This window comes from Lepisosteus platostomus, chromosome 6 (genome assembly GCF_059453375.1).
Source record: "Lepisosteus platostomus isolate fLepPlt1 chromosome 6, fLepPlt1.hap1, whole genome shotgun sequence".
NCBI lineage: Eukaryota > Metazoa > Chordata > Actinopteri > Semionotiformes > Lepisosteidae > Lepisosteus > Lepisosteus platostomus.
The window spans coordinates 58,023,842-58,045,649 of NC_142616.1; the positions used below are offsets into that span (position 1 = coordinate 58,023,842).

Below are 21,808 nucleotides of genomic sequence, written 5' to 3' on the forward strand. Positions count from 1 at the left end.
TATTTGCTCTAGAGCCAGGGAGGAATTCTTTTCCATGAGAAAGTTGTGGAGATTCTACAATCCAGTCCATCGGCAGGATTATGAAAATAAACAAATGTGGTCTTGGTAGCCAGGGACTGCCAACTATGGAAACGATGAGACATTATGTATCGTGCACACCCCACCTGTCATCCACGTGGTTAAGGGCGTGTGTTTCCTGACGCAACAGGATCCATTTTTTTTTTATTTGTTCATTGCATGTCCATTAGGACTTCAAACGTTAAAAGTAGAAGTGTTTTCTATTTTAACTTCTAGGTTTTAACAGCTAACCAGTTCAGGCTGACTGAAACTGACTCCTCTTGAATATCGTGCGCATGGAAATATAGAACACTTATAATCTCCAACAGAAGAGCTCAAAATTGGGATGATTTGAATATTGAATTCACCACACAATTTATTTTAATTACCGCTTATTCAAATATAGGTCATGGCCCAGAGCCTATTCAGGAAAGCATTGGGTGCGAGGCAGAATACACCTTGGATGGGATGCCAGTCCATCACAGAACAGACGCAGAAACACACACACACCAGGGCCAAATTGAACAGAAGCTTATCAGCACATCTTTGTACTGGGGAGGAAACCGGAGCAGCAGGAGGAAACCCAAATAAACACAGGGACAGCATGCAAAATGACCCCAGGTAGCACCCCAAGAATTGAACCCAGGGCCCCAGCACTGTGAGTCAGCAAAACTAACCACTGTGCCACCTAAACATATTTTTTAATTGAAGTGCTCTTCCTGTTGAGTTTCTCCTTTCTGCAGTTTGGATGTTAGCCTATGTTTGTGGATGGAGGGGGGTGGAATGCCTTGAAGGGAGTTGGCAGAGGCTTGTCTGGTGCCTGGGGAGGTCAGACCGGACTACTGGGAGTGTTCAGGGTGGGGGAATGTAGAAGGCCGGAGCCCTGCGCTGGGAAATTCGTCTGCTTATTGTGTGTGTCCCTCCTTCAGGCAGTTCCTGAGGTCTCCCAACTTTGATGGCTGGTTCAGGACCCGCAGGAAAGAGATGACCCAGAAGCTGGAAGCTCTTCACCTAGAGGCCTTGTGTGATGAGGTGCGAGACCCCACCCTCACAACAGCAGCAGTGTACACTTAGGCAGTTCCTCTGCTAGGAGCACATAGACTACGGTTAGAGCAGAGCTTAAGAGCCAGTGCATGTAAACCACAGCAATGCTATGGTTGGAAAACCGGAACGGAACACTGCAGCCCTTAGTGGGTCCAGTTCCATCAAGCTGATATAGACTGGAAATGACACAAAAAAGCACAATAATAACCTTAAGTACAGCGTAGGCAGAACACAGTTCAGTGCCTCCTCCAATTTACAGTGAGTCTTTATCATTCAGGCTGGGGGAGAGGTTGTTGTTAAATAGAAAGAGAAGCGCACTATCTGCTATTCCATACAAATGATTACATCACGGATGCAACTGAGTTCATGAATGAAGGAAGATTGCAGAACTGTTTCTCTCTCTTGCAGGACTTGCTGCTCCGAATTCAAAAACACACCGAGGTGGAAACTGTGGATCTTGTGCTGAAGTTAAAAGACAAGCTGGTGAGAACTGTCTTCAGAAAGTTGTTGCTCCTAAGACTGTCGGTTCCTTCCTTGACGTATTCTACAGGTTTTCATAAATACCAGCCTGGTCATGATCCATGTGTTCATACTTCAAAAACTACAAAGCTTTTATGACTTTATGTGTATTGCTAAGGCTGTCTGGACCAAGATCCTTATGTTACGTGAGAAGCTAAATCACAGGTAGGACAGAACATCTAAAAATATAGGTACTGCATGAATGATCATGTAGAGCTGGAAAAAAAACTAGCTGTTGGTAGTATGAGGTATGAGGAGGCTGGTCAGAAAGTCTCGTCTTTCAGTTGCAGGCCGAACAGGAGCAGTTGCCAGTCAAGGTGGGGACGCTGGCCAGACTTCGGACACACATTGAGGCCATCATTCTGACCCTGCCAGAGGACTTACAGGCCATCCTGCAGAAGTCAGGCACATCCTGATACCAGGGTCGGCTTGGCTGGACGGCCAGCAGCAAGGCAGCGCATCAAGGAGCTGGGGAACTGGGTAGTTGCAGACAAAGAACATGCAGATGAGTGGTGCCCAAATCTAAACGGGACGGGTTCACATTTCTCATGAGATGTGGCTTTTATATTAAGTGCACTTGTATTTATGAACCTAAGAGCCATGTGCCCACAGGAGAAGTTCCACACGTGCAGTGCTGGCATTGCAAAAACAGAAAACCAATCAACAAGAGAGGAAGCTGTATTACACTGCACTACCTGTTTTGTCCTGCAGTGGGAGTCTGTGTACCACAACCCAGATCAGGATACCCCCTGGCTAGCAACCAGGCTGTCTGTGCTCTCGTCATTTCCTCTCGCATTTCACCAGCCTTTCTCCGCCTTTCTTGTGCAAGTCACCTGAGGAATTAAGTCTCTTCAGTTTGCGTTTCCGGGGTTTGCCACGCTTCCTAGAAGACGTGGACGTTATGGGGGTAAGGTATGTGTACTGGCAGGTTACAAGGAGGCAGTTCGTATTTACGTGGAGCAGCTAAGTTCGTTTTTTAGCTCTGTGGCCATGTCAAAAAAGTTTCTTGAAACATTTATGAAAAGGCTGCAGGTCGTCGTGGGGAAGTGCAAAAAATTGTTTTAGAAATGTTTTATTCTTGATAGATTGTTTGAAAGCCGCTAAGGTCTGTGAAAAAGACCTTCCTGTTCTCGCACTGACAGTGATCCAGCACTGCTCATGTTAAGTTAAGAGACAGCCCAAATCCATGGTTGTCTCACACTTCTTATGAAGGAACACTAATCTAGCTTTCTCTTTCTCAGGATCATTGATAACCAGTCCTGCCACTTCAGCAGAGTCCCCTGTTTCTGAGTAGAAGCAATCTGGAGGCTATAAATGACCAGGATCCAGTCCCCAAATGTAGCACATCGTGCCTCACACCCACACCGAAACTCTCAAGATCCATTTAATTGGGTAACTGAAACAGCCAGAAAACACATTAAATATTATAAAGTATTAATGTTTAGTTATTTGTTTTTACATTGCACTGTAGATATATATATATCATCCAGGTGGATGCTGCACATTGGTGGTGGTGGAGGGGAGTCCCCATTACCTGTAAAGTGCTCTGAGTGGAGTGATTTTTGGCAATTGGCAATTTTTTGTCTCCAGTAAACCTTAAATGGAGTTTAATTTTGGACTTGTCAAAACCGCAGGACTTCGAAGCTGTAGTCACGCTGCATTGTCGCTTTCCTGTGCTTATCCGTGCTTGAAGTCCACTGTGGTACGGTGTCCACCTTCGGGTCCTGGACATTTTGGGCCAGTTTTTACAGAAAGAAGAAGATTGCCTTATTTTATAGTTTGTACTCTTTTAACTGACTGAACATGACTATACCTCCATTTTTTTTTACTTAATCTGCATGTGACACTGCTTGTTTTGATGAAAGGCAAATGTTGCTTTTGAAGGAGGTGCTAGTTCAACAAGAAAGTAGCCCTTTGAAAAGTGGTATTCTCATTTTGGTCTCTATGACTCGTCACAGAAATTGTTTTTAAGTATTATCGTTTCTGTACTGTGATTACAGCAGTTGACGGGGCAGTTTGAAAGCCATCTCTTAATTTACAGACTTGGTCTTTTTTTTTAGAGAAATATGTCTGTTAGACTGATTGACCAGCTTCATTTTGCTTGCACTGTAGGCCTAATTTTATAATCAGACCTGTTGGCATTATATATAACTGAGTTGTGCCTTCCAGACCCTAATCTCTTCAGATAACACAATTGCTGAAGCAACTTATTAGAAGCTTATTGTTGTGTTACAACCAGCCTTCTCAGTTATTAAGTCTTCAGCTCTGAGCAGAGTTCACACTGTGCTGCTTAGTTTGAGAGAAAATATTTGTGGTGAGAATGAAAAGAATTCTGACAGTGAGGATAATCTTTTTTTTCATCGAGGTTTAAGATAAAGGTTACATGCTCGTTTAAACATTTCAGTCCGCGCTGGACTATGCAAATTCCATTTGGCAAGAAACACTGGAAACAGCTGCATTCTAGTTGCCATGACGTGCATTAAACAGCATCTGCGAGTAAGAGCTGTCCAGTAAATCCACAGTACATGTGTGTCGTCGGACAAATATTTTTGCAGGAGATATTTTTAACTAGCAGAGTTTTGAAAAATGTATTATTATACATTCCAGTGATCTTGCTGGAACTGTTTCTGTCACAAGCTTGTAGTTTTTAATTTCAGTGTTGAAGTACTGAAAGGTTTTTCAAACTTGTAAGTTTAAAGTCTACTCCAACTTCCACAGCTACAACCTAGTGTCTAAGGGTATTCGTGACTCAAAACTGATGAGGAAATCTCTTTTACTTTTTTGAGTAGTGGCAGAGGCTGATTTTGCTAGGACTAGGTACCTTCCTAGCTAGGATTGTTTCTGGAAGTAACTGAATCACGACATCAGACAGACAGCAACTTTAAGGAGAAGCCCGTGACTCCTGACACAGGTCTGTGAGCTATTTCCAACCTGGCAACATCCTAAAAAAGATTTTTTTTATTTGACTTTGTCCCTAAAGAAGGATTTAGAGTTGATCATCTCGGGCAAAGATAAACCACATTTCATTTTTTTTTAAATTGACACAGCTTATAACTAAGCAACGAAATGAACATTAAAAATCTGCCTTTTGGTAAAAACAGGCACTTTCATTATTTCTTTTGAGCAAAATTATCTTGGTACCAAGTAACATGCACACAGATTGCCCAGGCCTACCTACTTATTTGCATTATTGGGGCTCTGCTTAATTAAGAGGCACAGTGAAAATAAACTGTTCAAAATCATTTAGTCACAGGGGTTCAACAAGCATGACCATCTAGGCTATGGTGTTTTAGAGAAACAGTACTTGTTTTGTAAGTGGTGGCACTTAAGCCAAGATATTGGCCTTGCTCGTTATTACTGGATTGATGGTGACTTCAAACACCAAGTGTGTCTCTGTTCCATGCTGGGGTAAAATCAAATTGTGTCCAACTGCAGAAAGAGTGGGCTTTATACCAAGCCACCAATCCAGGCACACTGGAATCTTGACGGAATGTGTTGGTCTTCACAATTAAATGTCATTAATCATGTCAAAATGATGCGAATCAAAGAGGAATGGCAAGGTACCATATTTTAAATACTGTAGCAAAACATGGGGATGCTTTGCACTGTTTTACAGAACACCACTATTTGCTCTTTAACTTTTCATGTGTGGAATTTTCCCTGCCAGAGTCTTCACAAAGCAAACCTCATTGTAAGTCAGTGTTACTGCAGAAACTGTTTGGGTTGTTCGCCAACCATGACCGCTTATATTTTTGGAAAAGCAGAAATAACCTATTTTAACATGCTTAAATTTTATATACAGATCTATTCTCATACTATGCTTTTCTTTAACTGATCTGCCGGTATACTACAAAAATATATATTTTATTATTTAAAATAATACCAAAAGAGGGCATTAACACTCACCGATTTTAATAAAACTAATATCGAGAAGCACCCAGGCACATCACATTGGACTGAGGGACTCTGATGGTATCTAGACTTTTGTCGTGCTTGTCTTTTGCATTGGAGCCATAACCTCTGATACCGTCTTTACCAGTTTTTTAACATCTGTCCCACACTGAGTGTTTCTTTGATGTACCCGGAACATTCTGTTGTCACATCCATTCGAAATGAGTATTTTTGTTACGGATCAATAAAGTGACTTCAGAAGTTTTGCTGACCTGCGTGTGTCATTTTGTTTGTGAGCCAGTGAACTCTTCAGTGCTTGTTTGTCTATACATTTTGAAAGCAGCACACCAGAGGATGGAACAATATAACAATGTTTTTTGCTAATACACAAATGGTAGAAGAGAGATTTACCAGACCTGTGTGGATTCTTTAATTTAGCCCTGCAAAGTCTATTTTAACCTTCTCATATTCTAGAAGAAACTTGGGTAGATAAAGGAATAGGTCCAGGACCTTACTGCCTTGCTTTAATGAAGGAGATGTACCTAACTTATCTAAAAGAAAATAAATAAATTTATTGGCTTCTTAAATCTCTGCAATCCACTAAATCCATTTTATTTTTGTCACCGAGACCAAAGAGAGAGATTATGCCACAAAGTACAAAATACTCAAAAAAAAAAAACATACAAAACATAGATGTGGTTAAGATTTGCCTGTTAAGATGAAACTGGCTTAATGGCCTTGACTACTGTAATGCACAACAGTCTCAAGAGTCTGTTCTACTAAACTGCAATACTCCAATAATACCATTAGATGTCAGCCACGTCAGGCGTTGATAAAGAGGGACAAATAAAGGTTTTTTCCATGCTGAAAAGAGAAGAAAAGAAACACAAAGTTTCAGCTGTGGAGGCTTCTTCACTCCTGAAAAGGGCTCCACAGTCGAAATATTGTTTCTTTTCTTTTGATCCTGTGAGGCAGTCATGCCAAACTGCAAGGCCACCATGCCTTCCTGTACCTCTCTTGAGACCACAGCAGGCCATTCCTGATTTAACAGAACCGAGCAACAGGCACAATCAGACTTGCATGCATAGTCTTGACAAATTGCTGATTTTAAGGTGACCAGGAAGAACGGTTAGATTATGGCTCTCCAGGACTAGGGTTATCATTCCCCAGTTTCAGTCAAACATTATTACTTTGTAAGTTAGCAATGTATGGGTCCATACCGGACAATTAACAACAGCTGGATATCAGGAGTGGAGTCAAACTGTGTTTAGACACGACAGTCTCCAGTTTTGCGTCATGAGTTATTGTGGGGGACACCGTACTAAGTGTTTTGGATAGTTTCAGGGCCAATGTTACCTTTGTAGGAGCAACTGATTCCTTATTATCTCATGATTTTATTCTCATGAAGTTTTAGGTAAAAACATTACCCGACACTTTACACCATAGGACAGGAAGATGTATGAGTAAAATATCTCCTTATCCTGAGTGAAACTGAATTCTACTAAGGTATAGTGAAGAGTCTATGCAGAACTGCAGATATACTGTATGCCATTAGGAGTTTCGTTTAAAGAACATAAAGGAGAGGAAGGACTTTGGCTCATCTAGCTCATTGATTTACTAGGAACTAACTTCAGAATCTCAAGCTGCTTCCTGAAAGATGCCAGGGTATCTAATTGACTCCCATAACCCTTTTCTGTCATTTTCCTCCTGTGCATCTCATTTATTTATTTATCAGTGATTAACCACAGAGAATCTGGTTAAAAAAGAGACAGATTTTCAAAAACTGCTTCCACTCATTTCCCCAAATCTTTAGGCTCCCATTTCAAGATCTGGACGTTATGGACACTGTTAATTCAGTTAGAAAAACGAGTCTTCATTTGTTTTAAAAAAATACAAGCATTTTGTCATGGTCTCGGGGCCTAACAGTTGTAGTCCTTTCCTGATCAGTTAATGAAAAGGAAAACATAAATACAACGAATTAGTTTTGACCATTTGAAGATCATATCACTATTTCCTGTGATCTGGAACCCTGGAATTCCAGAATGTTCAAGCCCACGCCTCTAACTTTTCCAGAAAAACGCATGGCATTTTCACAGCTGCCAAAAACCGAAGGGAAAAAAATAATTAAAAAAAAACACGTTTTGTGCCTTTTTTTGGTCCCTCCCTTGCTATCTTATGCTATGCTGACGTTTACGATTCTCTGTCGGCGTGCTGCTCCTCTTTTTTTTTTGTTCTGGTGCATGTTGGGATGTGGCGCCTGTGACGTCATTTCGACCGCGTTGGAGCTGTGGAGGGGAGAGGAACGTGACGTGGCAGAGAGAGCGAGACACCGAGATCCGGAGATCCTGTTCAGCCCCCCCAGTCAATCGGTGAAGTGAACCTGCGCCCATCGTCTGTGAGCACAAAAAAAAAAAAGGCCGTCTTGTGTTTGAAACGGACCGGTTACCGGCACTGCCTCAGCTTCGCCGCCTGAAGAAGAAGAAGAAGAAGACGATCGGGGAGGGGGGAGAAAACCAGAAGAGCCAGCGCGATCGCTGACACTAAAACCGGAGTTGAGAAGTGAATTCAGGGAGCGGTAAACATGGGCCTCACCATTTCGAGTCTCTTCTCGCGTCTCTTCGGGAAGAAGCAGATGAGGATACTGATGGGTGAGTCTGGGCTCGGGAGGCAGCCCTGCGCCGGTCCGTTTGACTGCTGTAGTTTCCAGGGAGGAGGGAGGCTGGAGTCTTTTTTTTATGCCGCACGGCCTTCGCGGCGCTTCAACTTCGACAACAGGGCAGAAGTTTGCCGCAGAGTTAGGAGAGCCAGCTAGCCGGTAGGGTGGCACCTCGGACTCGGAGAAGAGGGACCGTGGCGGTGTGTAACACAGCATCGCCCTCGCCTCTCTGAGGCTGGAGCCGCCGGATAAGCGCGCCCGGCCGGGTTGCAGTGAAATTCACGCTGTTTTCTCGTAAGGGACTTGAGCACATCTCCTCTAGTTACTTTTTTTATACTGACTTGTTGGCGAGGCCGTGAACTCGCATCTGGAATCTGAAAAGAACCGCAAAATTACTTTCCATGACGGAGTGTAAGATATATATATAGAGAGAGAGAAGGAGTAGCACAGCAACGCATATGCCTGGTTTTTCGGATGTATTTTTATTTCTAAATTGGAATGTGTACGTAATTTGTGAAACCGACGGCTTTTTCATATAATAACGGCTGCCAATAGAAGCAAGTTGAGTCTTTTTTTTATCTCCAACAACAACTTCCAAGACAGAAAGTTCACTCATCTGTAGTTAAAAGCAAGCTACAAGGTTTTAGCAGACGGGGGTATTCAGGAAAGTTAAACGTATTTTTTTTGTCGGCCAGAAAAGAACGAGGGAGTATAATATCCTGTATTTGCTCCTATCGGAGTTGTAATATTGTGAAATTTGGCACTGCTGCCCGCAGATCTCTGGAATGCGAGGAATGTTCTCTTTCAATGGGGAAAAGAAGGCATTTTTTTTACTACCTTCCATATTTCTTTTTCCCCCGTTTCCGTTTAATGCACTGCTGACGTAACTTTACGGTTATATGACTTATACATATCAAGTACTGTACCCCTTCACTACTCCGGCTTTTTCGACAAAGTGGTAAAAGAAGTGAGGTCTGTTAAAAGTATTATTAGCTAGACACTAGAGATTATAGAGCTCTTGTACCTCTCCACAAGATGCCCTGAGTGTTACAAGTGGGTATTCAAGGGGATGTAGCTTGTGAGCTTCAGGCCAGAAGTGTTAAATGAATGGTCACAATGGATAATAATAATAGCTTACACTTTTACACTTATATAGTGCTTTTCTGGACACTCCACTCAAAGCGCTTTACAGGTAATGGAGACTCCCCCACCACCACCACCAAATTAAGCAATGGAAAAACTGCTGACTGATTTATATCAGCCGTGGCATAATAAGGGAATCGTGTCTCTCTACCTGGCCATGAAGGTGGTCATCAGGGTAATGCAAGAGTGTTTTATTACGTGAGCTAAAAGGTTTGAAGTGCCAAAACTTCTGATAAGCTCTGCAGAGTCTTTTTAGCTCCTTGTCAGGTGTTGAAACAGGCCCAGTGGCGTAAAACGGTAGTATTAGGACCCTAAACTGATGGTCTTGTTTGTGTCTGCTCCTATCTGGGACATTTGCAATACAGAAACTTTACATTTACTATAAGCAAGAGTCATTCAGGTAGAATAAGGTAAGAATAACACCACATTGCAGAAACTCAAAGAGCAGAGCAAGGGATCATGCACTTGGGATGCAATACTGAGAACTGAGGTAGCAAGGAGGCTGAGCAGAAACTAGAAAACATCCTGTCGGTGTCTGCAGGTGAGTTCAGTTAGCAAGTTATCAGCATATTAAAACCATCAGTCCAGTAGCATGTCACAGATATTGAAGGGTCGAGCTGTGAGCTGGTGCAGGTGATGTATAAGCTCTCCTGCACTGAGCAGTTCTCACTGCTGTGGGCAGTTCAGTGCACCCCTGAGGGGCAAGATGGGGTGGGCACTGGAAGATGGGGGGGAGGTGGACAGCAGAAGGTCTCTCCGTAACTCACAACTGGCAACCCGCTGAAGCTCAGCAGGTGTGAGCCTGGTCAGTACCTGGATGGGAGACCTCCTGGGAAAAACTAAGGTTGCTGCTGGAAGAGGTGTTAGTGGGGCCAGCAGGGGGCGCTCACCCTGTGGTCTGTGTGGGTCCTAATGCCCCAGTATAGTGACGGGGACACTCTACTGTAAACAGGCGCCGTCCTTCGGATGAGACGTAAAACCGGGGTCCTGACTCTCTGTGGTCATTAAAAATCCCATTGGCCCTTACCAATCATGGCCTCCTAATAATCCCCATCTATGAATTGGCTTCATTACTCTCTGCTCTCCTCCCCACTAATAGCTGATGTGTGGTGAGCGTTCTGGCGCACTATGGCTGCCGTCGCATCATCCAGGTGGATGCTGCACATTGGTGGTGGTGGAGGGGAGTCCCCATTACCTGTAAAGCGCTTTGAGTGGAGTGTCCAGAAAAGCGCTATATAAGTGTAAGCAATTATTATTATTATTTATTAAAGGTAGAAGAGGGAGGTGTAAGGACATATGAGAAAAGAGAGGGGCACGAGCAAAGTGGCTGAGCAAACGGAAGGCAAGGAATAGGCTTTAGATCACATACATATATCAGTAGGGGGAGAGGGGAGGGACTGGAGCCATTGAGTAGGAAGAGAGAAGATAAAAGGCAGGCTGCCTCACTCTTAATAAGCTGGCGTGGCTGGCTGGCTGAGTGGGAGTTATAATAGTCCGGGTGGGAGAGTGCCATGGGTTATGTAGGGAAGTTGGGAAGGGATGGACGGTTTCTTTGAATGTTTCTCGAAGTGGCGGGTCCCGCGGGGCAGAAACATGGCGGGAGTAGGGGAGGGGCGGCGCCGAGGGGGGATACTGGAGTTCCTGGCGGAGGAGCGGGGGGAGAGGGTGAAGGTGGAGTCGGGAAGTCCTCAGAAGTGCAGGGGAGGGATGAGGGAGGACAGAGGCGAGAGGGCGATGGGATCGCCACCAGGAGATGATGGCCGTCGGTCAGCAGAGACCGAGGAAGGAGGCAGGAGTGCTGGTGGTAAGACAATTGGAACGAGAAGCCACAGCAGGAAACGAGAGGACTTGGGGAGGTTAGTGAAGATGAAAGCAGGGCACCCACTGCAGTAACCTGGATGACAGTGCAAAGAGGAGAGAGCAGAGGGAGGGCCTCATCAGGGGACTTGGGTGCACAATTGTGTGCAAAAGTTTTTTGTATTCTGCCTTCTTGAGCACATTGCTACAGCTCTTGAATAACGTCTCTTAAGGAGGGGCCCTATGGGTTCCTTTTATTGTGTTGCTCCCACTGCAACTAAAGTTATTCTCCTCTGCCTTTACTCCCTGGGTTACAGTTTGACATCAGCCAACTGATTGGCACAGGAAACCACACCCACACTTGAAGTGTAGTGTGGGGGGAAAAATAAGCATTGAAATTAATGGAAAACCTGGTCTGAACTACGTCTTAAAATAGTGCTTTTGTTCTTCTCTAATAGTTCAAGCTTATTAGTTTGTCCATCGTAAAGTTCTATATTCGTTTCTGATTTCTGTGCCATGGAAAATGTTCCGTACTTAGTAAAGTAGATTCCCTAATATGAGATAAAAGATGAAAATAATTTTAAGAGCCCTATTGGAAATGAGTCATCCCTCCAGAATTAGAATGTGATTGTCTTGGATGTCACACTCATGGGCTTGCAAAATGAAACCTGCTGGTGCCTCCTTAAATTCAACCGATTGCAGTCTGTTTAACGGTTCTGAAACTCAAGGTACAGTATATTTGAAGAATCCTAATGTCAGTACTGAGTACAATTGGAGGCACAAGTTCAGAGGTCTGGCCGTTCTGCACTTTAGCGAGATCAACAGTGACAAGCGCTATTTTTTTTTGCTTATAGAGTAATCACACATGCGTGAAGTCCGCTATTGTTCCACTGATTTTGATTGTTTTGCTTTATTTGTCTTTGTGGAGAATTACGTGCAGAGTGAGCTCTCCGGTACTGTTACGCTGCTGAAGTTGTAAATGTAGGCCAGTCCATAAGAACCAGGGAAAAGTGCTTGTCTGACCTCGCAGTGTAGATCAATACCAAACAGAATGTAGCTTTGGTCTGTGACTCATTTCAATAATTCAAGTACTACAATCTTATGGGATTTAGGAGTAGTTACGAGCAGTAGTTTTGTTAAATTTTGTTAAAACTCAAATTTCACTATTAGGTTTATGTTCCATATGAAACTTCCTATTTCAGGTGTTATACTTGAAGCTATACGATGAGAAAAGAATAGGTGATGCCTTATCCTTTATTTTGGTGATTAATATATATCCACTTTTGAGTGTGAAATTCTGCAATGTTTATTAAACCTGTTTCTTATGTGATTTTTCTTCCAGTTGGCCTGGATGCTGCGGGTAAGACCACGATCCTCTACAAACTGAAGCTGGGAGAAATCGTCACAACTATCCCCACCATTGGTAAGCAGTCACACTCTTTAGGAGTGGAAAAGCTTAGGGGACAAAATGATAAGCAGCACAGAAGTCAATTCAAGACACTCAGAAGTTGCAGGTTTAATTTGCAGACATGAGTCTGGTTCTTTATCAGCACACTTTATGCAGGAAAGCCCTTGAGGTTAGAGGATAGTGAAAGTAGGTGGTTGTGTTAGCTGAAGACGGAAAAGCTGCACACTCATGCATAATGAGGACTTGGAAGACTTTCTGGTTTCCTGACTTTAATTTTCAAGCGATGGGTCCTTCCAAAGGGAATTGTCATGTTTTTGTTAACCGTCTGGTACAGTAATGAGACCATTTGACACCCATATACAAAATCTAGCTTAATGTCCTTTAGGAGGTGTTTCTTACTAATAAAGATGGGTGGATAATCAACCCAAGATTTTATAGTCCTACAAAAAATGTATACTAATAATAATCCGACCACAATAGATAATGCTAACCAGAATGCCTACTTGAGCATTAGTGCTATTCATTTTAATTGTAAGTGTTAAATGTTTAGACTTCCCAGCGCTCATTCTGTTTGAAGGGGACTCTCAATTGCAGTTTTCTTTAAGATCTCAGAAATCGTGAATATTTTAAATTTGAAACCAAGCAATTGGCTTTACCTTTAAGAAGACATGAGTACGTTTTCCTAACTGGTTTAGAATTATGGTAATAAACCACTGGTTTGTACAGCATCGATATGATTGATCTGATGCCCTTTTCTGTAATATTGAAGTAAATTTGTGGCTTTGAAAGTGGTGTCCAGGGACTACAGACTCATCTTTGTCAATTCATGCAAGAAAAGAAACTGAAGATAGGATTAACGTGATCCTGGAGGCTTAAGGAACTAGTTGAGTTTTGCTTTTGACTCACTGATATTGTTAAAGGACGCTCGGGCTTTGACGTTAACAAGACAGTTGCATTAAGACGGCACCAGTGTGCCAAGGCTTTCTCTTGTTGAGGAGGAATGTGAAGACCATGTCCTGAAGGGCACAGTTGACCTGTCTCTCTCCCTGCATAGGGTTCAATGTGGAAACAGTGGAGTACAAGAACATCTGCTTCACGGTGTGGGATGTGGGTGGCCAGGACAAGATCAGACCCCTCTGGAGACACTACTTTCAGAACACACAGGTAAAGTCATGCATGCAATTTTAAATGTGATTCAGAATTTTGTTAGTCAGAATGAACCACATTGTTGTCCTTCTCAATTTTGATATGTTTAGAACATAGGGATGCAAATGTGAGGGAGACTCTTCATCCCGTCTGTCTTGATTGATGGCCATCAATGTATTGATCCCCCTTCTTGTCAAGTAGCAATATGTGTTTTTTTTCCTGTTTTCTATCCTCCTGTTTTAAGAACTTAACAGTGGCTCATAGTAAGTACAGGAGCTCTTTGAAGGGAATCTGGGAATTCGCAGAAAGTGTTTTCATTAAACAGTGTCCCTTTTGGACATTTAACAGAATAATTTGGGTTGGTAAAAAAAAACTGGAGTTGAGAAGTCTGTGTGGAAATAGCATTGATTATAACTTTGGAGTTATTTACATGAAGACTTTTTCTCAGTCTGCATTGAGTGTTATTTGATTTATCTTTCAAAGGGTCGAGTATTTGGCTTGCCACTTATCCACTGAAAGCCCCATTATTTCACCATGCAGTCCTAGATTCTAGATGGAGTGTTGAAAAGATGAAGATAGAAAAGCCTATATAGGTCTGTCTAGTCAGCAGAGAGACATTGTGTGGAATGTCCCTATTAAGTTTGACCATCCAACCTTATAACCTGCTAAGAAAACACTTACATGCTGTGATGACTTATTTTCATGAGCTGCGAATCCTGTGATACTGTACACGCTGTCCTGTTGGTGTAATGACGGGACATGCTCTTTTATTCGTGTTTTTGATGCTTTCTGCGGTTTGACACCGGACAGATTTTTCTCATCGGAAAACAAACCTGAAATCAGGAGAATGAGAAGTTCACTTATGGACCAATTGCCCATTGCACATTTCTTCTGTTGGTTTGCATAATTGTTGGAAATGGGCTGGCGATACATAGAGGACACCCACCCATTTGGACACAGTGATCTAAATGGGACATAACCTCACAATGACTAGTGCCCTTTCACAACATTTCTCTAGTGAGTGGGGTGCTGATTTTTAAATGAAGTTTGCAAAAAAGGTACATCAGGACCTAAGAGAATATTATGCAGTGGTGTCCTGTTCAGAAGAGCTTTGAAGGATCGAGTGTCCTCAGAGTCAAACCTGGTCTTTTATTCTCCTTTTCAAATGTGCAACCAACACAAGGGCTCCCTATGGTACTTTCCCTGGTGGCTTTTCTGCCAGCCAGATGCTGGTTCTCAGCAGTCTATGGCACCAGCTCAGTAGTTAGCAGACAGGGGGGCAGGCTTAATGAGTTTCGTCATTGCATTGCTACAGCCCAGTCCTAAGAGAGAAGGAAGGTGGCAGGGGCCCATTTGTAGGAGAGAAGCTCGCCCTGCTCTGCTGCAGAAATGCAGGTTCTTGATAACACTTCATCTGGGTAGAAGATGAGGTGCAATGGAATGGCGTATCCTCAGATTAACTGGGAAGTAACGATAATGGGCGTGATCCAGAACCTGAAGAGATGCTGTCAAAAAATTCTAATCAATAGACAAGCAAAGTAATACAGTAAGTGAAGATTACATTTCCTGCCATTGAGGTGTAAAGGGTTGCTCTCTCAGAAGTTGTATAGTCCACTGCAGTTCCAGTCATGTGGTGGATCAATCCCTCACCCAGCAGTGCCAGACAGCCTGAAGTAGGTATCGGTATGTCACCAGCTTGGGTTTGTCAGTGCAAAGAGGGTGTGAACTCTCCTCTGGTGAGGTAAACGTTTCATCTGTGGCCAAGAGAGTGTCCTTTCTGCTCGATATTCCTCTGAACACTTAACGGGTGACTGGAGCTTTGAACTCTGCAGTCTAGACTTCTCTATTTTGGGACATTCTCCCTAGTTTTTTAAGGGTGAGCCACCTATAGACCGTTCATTTTTACATCAAAGCTCTTTGCTCTTTGTAGCAAAGGTCATCCGCATACAGCCACTGAAGACGAGGTGGAGATAGAGAGACTGTCCTTTTTTTAGAACGTTAATGAGGCTGACCTGAAGATCAAACTAGTGTGGTGTTTTAACAAGACACATGACTACTGTATGCTTTTATGTCCTCTGTGGTTATGATTAGGGTTTATTTTGTATCACATGCAGAGTAACTTTCACTTTTGTCTGTTAAATGGGCAGTTTATGGAGAATGGATTTCTTTATCTAGATCTCGGAGCCAACATCTGAACATTACGTAGCAGATATTATTTTATGTGCTTCAGAAAGTGTCATTAATCTCCCATTTGAAATGTGTTCATACACAGTGAATTGTCAACGTTGTGTAAGACCTTGACCTTAGTCTTAAGCTATTTTTCTCATTTGTCAATTCAAAATTGCAAAAATGGGTCCTGTTGTCCCATATTTGAGAATCTTTCCCTTAAGGCTTGCTTCAGTTATCTTTGTATGTGGTGGATTAAGTGGAACTTTGAAGTTAATATGCAGATTACTTGCAAAACGATAACTACATTTGCTTACCCATCAGCAAAAGAGAGATTCATGAAGCCCCACTGAAATCAAATAGTACTTAGATTATGTTTTTTGATTCTTCTGGTGCCAGAATTAAATTTGCATATAATAAAACCCCTCAAACATGGACTGTTTCCCTAATTACAGTCCTAAACACTCCACTGCTCTATATCCCAGAGGATTCAACAGGGTAATGAAATACGGATTTCCTCAAATAGTGGCTGTGATGAAACATTCTTGTACAAAACTTGTAGTTTAATCTTCCCAGTTGTAATTCACCACGTTTGTACATGTAGCTCTCTGGTTTGCTCCTATGCACAATCTGCTTTCTTTTCGTCGTTCTTCAAGGACACTGGAATTTAGGCCGGGGGCAGCCAGCAAGTCAGAAATAGAAAACGTCACACAGACTCACAGGCCCGCGCTGTCTCGGAGAGAGCGCAGACGCGCTTATCGCCGTGCCCAGAATTATTTATAAAAATGGAAGTAGGCCTGCAATTATGTTTGATTTGATCGACACTTATATTTTAAGCTCTTTGGCATTTCATAGGAAAATTGGGGAACGTTGCCGTTTTGAAATTACCATGGATACGTTGATATTTCTTCCTTTCTCAACATGGGTGATTACATCAATTTTCGTGTCCCATTGCAAACTTCAATGGACCACAATCAACTATTGGACAGCCATTACTCTGGTATTACCTGTGTGACAGGATGTTACACTAGTTAATACAATACAGCACAGACCAGCAAACGGCACTTTCTGTGTAAAATTTGGTTTTACTTATCTCTGCCATCTGATGAAGCCAAATTTAAAAAGGGATGATAGGTAATGCATTAAGAACAATGGGATACAATCACCATGTCCCAGATCATTTTCTATCATGGAATTCTGAATTTATTTTCATTCTATGCTGCTTTGAAGAGGATAAATGTCACCGATTTTTTTTATTTAGTAGGAAAACTTAAACAGGAAGCTCAAAAGGGGAAAACCTTGTCTTACTTTCTGTTATTTTGGCTTGTTTAACCCAAAGATGCACATTTACTTTCTTCAAAATAGCACATAGCATTTTTTTTGGGGGGGTGTTCATATTAAAGCTTCATTCATTTATACTGCAGGGTCTTATCTTTGTGGTGGACAGCAATGACCGGGAGCGAACACAGGAAGCAGCAGAGGAGCTGCAGAAAATGGTGAGTACTCCAGACTCCAGCAGGGTCGGGCTTCCTTGATTTCTTGGCCTGTTCTGAGCTGGCAGTAACCAGGAGTCTCCGAAAGACTTTGGATGGACATTTTCTGGCTAGGGTTTCCTCAGCCTTCCTGGCTACAATTTTTTCCTTATACATTTAAAAAAACTAATTTGTTATACCCACACACTATTGGAATTGGCTATTTTGTCTCTGTCTAACCCGGTGTCCTTGTATAGGAGATGGTGAGACACTTCCCTGACCCATCCATCCTCTAACATGTTTCAGGCAACACAAGCCCTTGTCAGCAGCTCGGTGCCAGTTGATGGAGAGGTGCATCTCTGAGCCTGTAAGCGCACAGGAAGCTGCCGGGCTCAGATGAGAGCTCAGCCTACTAGTCCCACGCTACACTCAGTGGCACTCTCACAATGCAGGCTGCTCCTTGGGCTACTCCAGCCATGGTCAGCTAGTAACAAGACCCAAGCTCGAACCCGTGCTCGGGCGGCTGCTTATTTCAACTTGGTTTGGAGTTCAGAACAGCAGAGAGCCCAAGAGCGATTGGGTGCCTGCTCTCAGGGTTAGGGTAGCTAACATTCACTCCAGGTCTTTCTGTATATGTAATGAAAAACAAGAAATAAACTTCCGATCATTAGGTGCCGAGAATATACCCTTTGAATTAATTGAATTGACAAAGCAAGAAATGTTTTAGCTTGACTGCGTATTTCCTCTGTTGCACTCTGAGTGAAATGAAGTGAAACCAAAATGACAAGTAACTTAAGCAAAGGTAGTTTGAGCTGTCAGTGGTACCTTTGTACTAGGAATAGGGTCTTAAAACAGGGAAAATAGGAATAGGAAGAGTTATTTTTCAGTTTTCTAAAGGGGATCTATACACCTGTCTCACTGTGAGATGCTGGTCAGCTTTTTGTAAATGGAGATTGTAGGACAGAAATGGTACTAGACATGAGGTCTCTTAGCCAGGGCTCTGCAGTGCTCTTTAATCATGTCTTCTTCCCTAGCTTCAAGAGGACGAGCTGAGAGATGCGGTGCTGCTGGTGTTTGCTAACAAACAGGACCTGCCAAATGCTATGGCCATTAGCGAAATGACAGATAAACTGGGTCTCCAGGCGTTGCGCAACAGAACTGTGAGTATTCCTGTCAGGCCAGTCACAGCACTGCAGAATAGGCCAAAAAGCACCCCGTTCAAGTGTTTCGTTTCCTATCTTGATATCCATTAATAGCCCTCTGAAAAAATCTTAAATTTCACTTCTGCAGATAGCTGCCTGTGCCAGCTCTGATATCCTCACAGAGGTGGCGTGTAAAATCATTTCTAGGGCCAGAATGTACCGCAAATGATCCAATGTAAATTAATTGGCTTATATACCAATTTGAACTGTGAATAATATTGCAGTGTAAGTGTTTCTTAGGACTGTATAAATGAAAATATGCCGCTTTTTAAAATTTATTCTTTTATTATATTACTGTTAATTGCATGCATCGTCACCTTCTAATGATACTACCTTTTGTGCACGATCCTGTAAAATCACAAATTTGCATAGAGTCTTTTAATCTTGTTGTCAATACTTTGTATGTTCATATGGTTTCTTAACTCCAGTCCAGTATTCCTTTGCAAATGAGCACAGTCTCCTCCTCTACACAGTTTTCTTCTGTGATGATGGATTTGCAACATTCTCATGTTTTGTTAAACCAGTTTGGTAGGAACCAGTGTTTTTTTGATTAAATGTAAATTTGATCTCATTTTAATTGGCTTTGGTACTTAATCAGACTTAAAGCAGACTGTAACAGGGACTAACATATAGGCATATAACATATGGGAGAGAGTCAGAGCTAAAGAATCCATTTGAACACAACACACTTGCCAATCATCTTGCGTAATATGTTGATTTTTCTTTCTCTAGTGGTACGTCCAAGCTACCTGCGCCACACAGGGGACGGGTCTTTACGAGGGACTGGACTGGCTTTCCGACCAGCTCTCCAAACGCTAAAGGCCATCCGCCGGAGACGGACGTGTTATTTAATCAAGGACATGTTTAACAGAGCTGGTCTAGGCTTGGGAGAAGCGAAAACTAGTTTTGCATTCGATCGTTAACGGCATTCAGAACAGAGATGGCTTGGCAGCACATCTTGATTTCCCTTTTTTTTTTCTGAACATCTTTGCTGCCAACATTGACAAACATTTTGTGATGCATATATAGTAATAAGCCATTGGTGAAGAGAAAAGTAAAAAAAAATTACGGGAGGGGGTGGGGGTGGGAGGGAGTATGAAATACATTTTAACAGTTTAAAGGACAGATCTGTGGACAGTTATAGGACTTTCAAACCATTTGTTTTTTGTTAACTGATAATTGAGATCTTTCAAATGTGTTTTAAATGCATTCAGCCCCATTCCTTTAGCTGACTTCAGGCATTCCTAATGGACAGTGTATTGGCAAACCTGTTTGTGCTTTCTGTATAAATGCAAAGGGCCTTGTCTGTTTAGTGTGTAGCTGCTTTCAAACTTCGAACACTATACCTAACCCTACTGCAGCGATCGTGCTGTTGAGATCTCTTTTTTTTCAACTGATGAACAGGACGCCATTTATACCCAAGAGGCTTTTTTTTTTTCCTTGATGCAGAAATATTTTAATGTACAAAATTAGTTTCTGTGGATTAGCTGACTTTCTAATGTATTTTTTGCATGTTGCTTTTTTGCATTGGATCGTTTCGATTTTTTTTGCATTCTCACAAATGTTTCATGTCTGCCATTGAAATTGGATGCTTCACTCATTTGGACTTTTTTTGTTTATGGATCAAGTAACGATTTCCAATTTGAGCAATGTCATATCCCATTAACAAGTATAATTCCTAATAAAATCTTAAAATTCCATTTTTAGATTTTCCTGAAAGTCTTGCATGAGCACCCAAGACATTCGCCCCTGCCCAATCTCCTGTAAAAAAAAAAAAAAGTTATTAGATTTGCATACAAACAGCAGTTCAGAGTGGAGAGTTGAATGAAGGATTGTGCTGTTTGAAAAGGCATCCCATATGGACACCTAGTAGAAAACATCCAGCTACCAGTTTCAATAAACAAGCGTTTATTGGATTTTTTAAATGTACACAAATGTTTCAATAAATAAGGTTATGAGCTCCTATGGTAATGCATATTCATATGCTGTTTTCCCACCAATTTATTCTTCTTTATGCCGAAATTCTCTAATTCTGTTATAATTTTATCCGTTTTAAATGAAGTTAAATGCTAATTCTGATAGAACTGTTTTTTATGGTGCAAAATCAGCCTGTCAGCTTTGATATATACACAGAGAGAAACAATCCTAATGATGAGCAACACGTGACACCGAGTCAATTAAATTTGATTGGTAAATGGTTTAGATAATACACTTTAGTTGATGCCCACATAGTTCTAAGCCTTTTAAGATTCTGATCAATTTGGAGATTGCCAAGTGACAAACGTGATTTCTTCTCACCCAAACTCGTCTGTATTAACCAATGAAATCTTTGAGGAACTTGCTGATACTGCTAGAATGTTTTGTAAGCCCTGGGTGCCTTTAAGGCATATTGATGCAATAAGGCCAGGATTCAGTTTGTTACTGTACTTTTCCACTTTGTAGAAACTGGCAGGAGCTCATCAGATCTGGTGGAGTAGTAATCCATGGGGAGCTACTGGAGTTAAACTGTAGCTCACCCCTGGAAAGTCTCTGCTGTACAGGCAATTCTCTCAAAGAGTGAAGAAATGGAAATCACTTGGTGTCTGGCCAAGGCTGTGAGATGAGTGACCAAGCACCTTTACCAGTAGTGCTGTAAATAGTGTTACCTGCTGTGATTCTCCAAAGAAATAGCAACAGAAGCCATTTTCAAATAATAGCTTACTACTACTGGTCCAGCACATTAATGCTCAGGTTTAGGCTGTTCAAGTCCAGGTGTTTAATAATCACTTTTAAAGAGATACAGGATGTGACCGTAGGTGGCATCCCTCAGTGGGCTTATAACAAAGACAGTAGTGGGTCTACTGTGGACTGCTGGGGTGCCCGTTACCTTCCTTAGTTAAATGTCTTTGCAAGTCGTGCAATATTTTACTGGGTTGTCTGTCCAGGTAATGAAATAGAGACGAGCTTTCTAGGTATACTCCTAGAATTAAGTTTCAGCAGTTATTTTCAAGTTTTAAATACCCTAACCATAAAAGCAGCTGTTGATGTTGCAAGTCTTACTTTTTACCTAGGAAAATTTAAAATACAAAAATAATAACCATCTTTTTAAACTAGATTTGTATAATTGTGCAGTATCTCGTACCTCTCAGTTTTACATGGAATTCCCTGTATTAAATAAAGGTTAACCATATTTTGGATATTGAATATTTTAAATGGCAAGAAAGATTATATTTTATTGGAACTATAACTCCCATGTAATGCTGCATGTCCTGCCCTGAATAATGGAAAAGGCTTGCACAGTCCCCAGTAGAATAGAAAAACAATACTG

At 42.0% G+C, this 21,808-nt stretch overlaps 2 protein-coding genes across 3 annotated transcripts in view; both read left to right on the forward strand.

The window, feature by feature from the left end:
- dennd6a (DENN/MADD domain containing 6A) overlaps positions 1-5,775 on the forward strand; it is a 32,230-nt gene extending 26,455 nt beyond the window's left edge. Inside the window, exons 18-20 of one of the 2 annotated variants that reach the window (XM_088636600.1) lie at positions 987-1,089; positions 1,510-1,584; positions 1,911-5,775. In XM_088636600.1, the coding sequence (XP_088492726.1) occupies positions 987-1,089; positions 1,510-1,584; positions 1,911-2,036 (304 nt within the window). In that variant the 3' untranslated portion in view covers positions 2,037-5,775. Of the gene's footprint in view, positions 1-986; positions 1,090-1,509; positions 1,585-1,904 lie in introns of both variants that reach the window. The other variant, XM_088636599.1, reaches the window with a different exon arrangement.
- A 2,005-nt stretch (positions 5,776-7,780) lies between these two features.
- LOC148661994 (ADP-ribosylation factor 4) lies at positions 7,781-20,201 on the forward strand. The gene is made up of 6 exons (XM_088636602.1): positions 7,781-8,159; positions 12,450-12,530; positions 13,570-13,679; positions 17,252-17,323; positions 18,334-18,459; positions 19,234-20,201. The coding sequence occupies exons 1-6, from the start codon at positions 8,093-8,095 to the stop codon at positions 19,318-19,320; spliced, it is 543 nt and encodes a 180-aa protein (XP_088492728.1). The 5' UTR covers positions 7,781-8,092; the 3' UTR covers positions 19,321-20,201.
- The last annotated feature ends 1,607 nt before the right edge of the window (positions 20,202-21,808 follow it).

What these genes read in the sequence shown, in the direction of transcription:
- LOC148661994 (XM_088636602.1), top strand. Translation starts at nt 8,093, where the DNA reads ATGGGCCTCACCATTTCGAGTCTCTTCTCGCGTCTCTTCGGGAAGAAG. An exon ending in GCAGATGAGGATACTGATGG is followed by an intron (nt 8,160 to 12,449) that starts GTGAGTCTGGGC and finishes TTTTTCTTCCAG; the next exon opens with TTGGCCTGGATGCTGCGGGT. An exon ending in CACAACTATCCCCACCATTG is followed by an intron (nt 12,531 to 13,569) that starts GTAAGCAGTCAC and finishes CTCCCTGCATAG; the next exon opens with GGTTCAATGTGGAAACAGTG.